The sequence below is a fragment of the Dipodomys ordii genome, unplaced genomic scaffold (assembly GCF_000151885.1).
Source record: "Dipodomys ordii isolate 6190 unplaced genomic scaffold, Dord_2.0 Scaffold132, whole genome shotgun sequence".
Classification (NCBI taxonomy): Eukaryota; Metazoa; Chordata; class Mammalia; order Rodentia; family Heteromyidae; genus Dipodomys; species Dipodomys ordii.
The window spans coordinates 4562156-4567221 of NW_012267348.1; the positions used below are offsets into that span (position 1 = coordinate 4562156).

The window sequence follows — 5066 nt, forward strand, 5'->3', positions numbered from 1 at the left end:
CAGTGGTAGAGTGCTTGCCTTGCATGCATGAGGCCCTGGGTTCGATTCCTCAGCACCACATAAGCAGAAAAAGCCAGAAGTGGTGCTGTGGCTCAAATGTTAGAGCACTAGCCTTGAGCTGAAGAGCTGAGGGACAGCGCCCAGGCCCAGAGTTCAGGCCCCACGATTGGACCCCCCAAAATAAGTGCCTCACAGATAATCATTTCTTTTTGCAGGCCAAAGGATACTGTCATACTGATTGTCCCTCCTTGGACAGGGAAAGCCCTCTTCCAAGCAACTGATGAGTACTCAGGCTCAGAGAGTCATGTAGCCCATTTTTGGCAGTAACAGAGCTAGACCCAAGTCCAGATGTGTTGAGCTCCCCTTGTCCCCACTTTGGTGACCCCTGCATGCTTGGAAATGCCCCCTTAGTTCTGTTCCATAGTTCTCCCACAATGCCCAGTTGGCCTCTCTCTGCAGCTTAACTTCTGTACCTGGAAGGAAGGAAGGAAGGAAGAGGAAAAGTATGTTAGAAGACATAGGTCACTAGTCAGGAATATTGTAGCCAATGAGAATGGCCCAAGCAGGGCTCAGAGCCTGCTGCCTGGACCACTTCTTCACCTCCCATGCCTCTTTGTGTCCAACTCCCCCTCCCCCCTGCACAACCAGGCATTGAGACCCTCTCCCCTTGCTGAGTACAATCTGGAGGCCTGGTTATACAGACTTGGTCTCTGTGTCCAGCTCTCAAGGTACCCAGTAGACTTCTCCAGGCATAACTTTCAGTTGGAAGTGCTTCTTCTTGCCTAACAAAACCCTTCTGATATTGCAACTAAAATCACTTCCTTAAAATGCCCTTCAAGAGTGTACCATATGAGCTCATCTTCCCTGAGGGACTCCAGAGGTTCCTGTTCACCCTACACCCCAATCATTGCTGACTGTTTCACTGCTGGCACGCTCCCTTCCCTATCCTTTGGCCAACTTTCCTTCTAATGCTCTTGGACATGTCCCGCTTCTGGAGGTGTGGTCTCCCCAGCCTGGCCACCTGCTCTGCTGGGCACCCAAGGCTCAGTGTCTCTATTCCTACCTTCCCCAGGCTTGTCTGCAATGGCTGTCTGATCCTCATTGTCCTCAGGCTTGGTCACCACCATCGATGTCAGTGGAGTCACAAAGTGGTACTTGAGAGACAGTTCCAGGGCCTGAGCTGTGAGGTTCTCCTTCTCATCACCATGGGCCTTCTTGCTGTGAGGATAGACTGCTCAAAGAGAGTTTACACAAAACATCCCTGCCCTCCCTGTACTAGCTTCTCAAACAGTACAAGATCCCTAGAGGTAGCTCCTTGTTGCTGGGGCTCCAGATTGAGGCTCAGAAAAGACTGGATCACCACCAGCTCCCTGGGACATATAGATAAACTCTGTTTCCTCTCTGGCCTTATTTCCCCACCTCTAGGATATAAAGGGCTTGAAATAGATGTTCAACAATTGTTCATGATAGTATCTATGTGCCTGGTGCCCAGCATGTGCGAGATTCTATGCTGGGAGCTTTTCTGTATTGGGATACAGATAAGCATTTCTTTGGCTGAGCCAAGAACATAGTAGAGCAGTAAGGATGGGTGTGGAGGTTCCCTTCCCTTGGGTGTGGCCAAGCCTTATTCCTCTTGGCTTCCCTCAGAGCACACCAGCACAAAGGCAGGTACAGGTGTGGTGCTGGCAGAGCCAGGTACCCAGGGTAAGGCCCTGCAATGCGAGAGGTGAGCCAGGTCACCTTTTCTCCAGTAGCTGCTCAATGGTGAGATAGGCCCAGAGCCTTTCGATGTAGTTCCCAAAAATGTAGTCTTGTTCCTTCAAGGCCTCCTCCATCTCCTTCATATCCACCTCCTCTGTGAAGGTCAGGTCATTGATAGCCTAGGCAGGAGTGGGGACAGACAATGGTTAGCGTCTGGGTCTCGGTGGGCCAGAATCAGGGGCTGCCACTACTGGACCATCATGATGCCTGAAGGTTAGGGCTTATTAGGCGGGCTTTTCATTCCCCAGGCCCAGTTCTCTTACCCCATGGCCCTTCACATCTGCCTTAAAGCTGTTAATATTCTCATCCACCAGACGTCCAGCTACCACGATTTCAGAGCCGTCATAGAAGTGATGGTAACTGTTCTGGGTGAGGTCCAGTATGGCATTCTCAGGATATTCCACCTCCACGCCTGTCAGCAGCGGGTTAGCCACCTCATCATAGAAGCCCTGGAGTTCAGATTAGAGATCTGGTCATCTCAGTCAAAGCCTCGGGTCTGGGTAGTACTACCTCCTGACTCTTCAGCACAGCCCTAACAGTGCCCTTCATTCTAGGGAAGTTTTTCCTGACCTATCTCTGTAGGAAGACTATAATAAGACAGAGTTCTTGGCAGAGTTTTATAAAAATATTTGAGAAATGATTGTTGAAGTAACAAGAAGAAGAAAAGAAAGGGATAAAAATCCTGGGGATCTGAGTTGGACAGAGAGGAGGAAGGCATAAGGGCCCACTTGCAGAGGTGGAGATACTGTTTCCTGTCTAGGGAAACAGATCAAAAGAAGGGGCTGGGAAGGTGGCTCAGTGGTAGAGCGCTTGCCTCGCATGCATGAGGCCCTGGGTTCGATTCCTCAGCACCACATAAGCAAAAAAAAAAAAAAGCCGGAAGTGGCGCTGTGGCTCAAGTGGTAGAGCACTAGCCTTGAGCTGAAGAGCTGAGGGACAGCGCCCAGGCCCAGAATTCAAGCCCCACGAACTCCCCCCGCCCCCCCAAAAAGATCAAAAGAACAGGCATATTTAAGTTTTAATATCAGCTTTTTAAAAAGCTTTTTTTTTTTTTTGGCCTGAGGCTTGAATCTGGACCTGGGTGCTGGTCCTGCACTCCTTTTTGCTCAAGACTAGCACTCTACCCCTTGAGCTGTGGTTAATTAGAGATAAGAGTCTCACAGACTTTCCTGCCTGGGCTGGCTTTGAACTGTGGTCCTCAGATCTCAGCCTCCTGGGTAGCTAGTATTACAGCATGAGCCACTGGCACCCCCCCCCCAAAACAAATTTTTTTTAAGTGTAAATATGTCTGTTATGGGTTGAATTGTGTACTGCATTCCTAAAGTGTCTGTTGTTGTCCTAATCCTCAGCTCCTCCAAATGTGACCGTATTTGGAGGTAGAATTTTTACAAAGATAATCCAGTGAGGTCATTAAGGTGGGCCCTGATCCAGTATGACTTGTAGCCTTATATAAGAGGGAAACTGAATACAGTCACACAATGAGGAATGACAGACGGCACAGGGCGAAGACGCCATGGACAAGCCAAGAAGGTCCCCACCCTCAGAGGGGAAGCAACCCACCAACATCTTGATCTTGAACTTGGACTTGCAACCTCCAGAATAGTGAGACAGTGATTCCTGTTATTTAACCCACCCAGTCCCTGGTAATGTGGCAGAATTCGTAAACTAATTCAATATCTTATGCAATATTGCTTATAAGGATTTCATATTTATCGAACTGTCATGTACTTAACCCTGGCAACCCTACCGAGGAAACAAGTCTGTTCTGTGTAGTACAAGGACTAAATCGTAACAAGAGGCAGCCAGAGGTAGATTTCCACTCTAAGTCTTTCGAAACCCCAAATCTTTCTAACGCCTCAAGCTATTACACAGTGGTCTAGCTGCCTGAAGAAGCAGTGAGCTCCTCATTCCTGGAAGTGCACAGAGCAAGGTGTACCTGCAACTGCAAGTGAGCATCAGAGTCTTCATAAATATGCCGAGCAAGTCCACGGTTCTCCAGGGCCATCCTCTCCAGGAAATTATAGTTCAAGTTGTTGCCAAAGCCCAGGTTATACAAGGGGAATTTGCCTCCAATAGCATTCCGTACATTCTCCTGGATCTTTTCAGGTCTGCTCTCTCCTACAGAAGAGCAGGGAGTATTTGTGCTGGGGATTGTCTAGGGAAGTCCAACTCCTGCACATGCACAGCTGGTGGAGTTGGCACCAAGCTCTTGCCAGGGCAGCTAGTGCAGATTGTTAGTGGGGGCAGAGGGCAGGACCCTGTCCTGCAGGGGCTCACAGGAAGTAGGACCCTCTGGGAAGAACTGCTTGAAATCTTGCAGTGAGCCAGCTTCAGAGCTAGGAAGGCAGCCAGGGTAGCAACCAGACCCTCAGTGTGGTTCAGAACTGCCTCCCCACTCACCGACGTTAGCATCACCATCAGTCAACATGATGAGAATGGAGGTGCTCCGCTCAGGGACAAGGTGTTCTTCCTGGCCTGTGTTCAGCATACTGATACCTCTCAGCAGTCCATCATTGATGTTGGTCACTGTGACAGAGACAGAAAGGCAGCACTGTGGGAGGGGGTCCTCAGGATATAAGGATGTCAGAGTAGACAACAGGTCTTGCTCATGTGCCTAAGTCCCCATCTGCCTGTATTTGCTAGTATGTACATATGTATAGAACTGGCACATAATTGAGGAGGGAGACAGGCTGCCTGTGGAGAGGGGGCGACTGAAGGGTAGTGTCTGCTCTTCCCTCTGTTCTTACTTCCCTGGTCATGAATGTTCTTCACAAATGTCTTGGCCTCCTTCAGGTTCTCTGGAGTGGCTTGGATTAAGTGGTCTTTCCAAGTGGTCACATCTCCACTGAACAGGATGAAATTCAAGAAGTCTTCCTCTCTCATATCCTCTAAGATTTTGAGAAGGGCATCCTTGGTCTAAGGATAATATGGACAAGAACCTGAGAGCCAAAGCAGCAGCAGGTAAAGTCTCTTTCCCACCTAGGCTGGCAACGGGGGCTCTGCTGGTCTCCTCAAGCAGACCAGTGCTGCCTGAGACTCTCTACAAAAGTGGGAAGAAACTTTGATCCTTCTGATGCCTTGTTCGCTTCCTCCTCTTTCACCAGAAGTACCAGCATTTTCAGTGTGAGGAGAAAAAAAATCCATGCCAGGCATGGTGGCTCACGTCTGCAATCCTAGCTATTCAGGAGACTGAGATCTAAGGGTCGAGGTTCAAAGCCGGCCCAGGCAGGAAAGGCCGTGAGACTCTCATCTCCAATTAGCCACTCAGAAAACTGGAAGTGGCACTGTGGCTCAAGTGGTAGAGT

At 49.4% G+C, this 5066-nt stretch overlaps 1 protein-coding gene across 1 annotated transcript in view; it reads right to left on the bottom strand.

The window, feature by feature from the left end:
- Window positions 1-5066, bottom strand: part of Itih3 (inter-alpha-trypsin inhibitor heavy chain 3) — a 13806-nt gene that overhangs the window by 4357 nt on the left and 4383 nt on the right. Inside the window, exons 9-15 of the mRNA XM_013030722.1 lie at window positions 4509-4677; window positions 4162-4287; window positions 3698-3879; window positions 2025-2210; window positions 1741-1880; window positions 1064-1218; window positions 404-473 (exon numbers count right to left, since the gene is read on the bottom strand). Coding sequence (XP_012886176.1) covers window positions 404-473; window positions 1064-1218; window positions 1741-1880; window positions 2025-2210; window positions 3698-3879; window positions 4162-4287; window positions 4509-4677 — 1028 coding nt within the window. The remainder of the gene's footprint in view (window positions 1-403; window positions 474-1063; window positions 1219-1740; window positions 1881-2024; window positions 2211-3697; window positions 3880-4161; window positions 4288-4508; window positions 4678-5066) is intronic.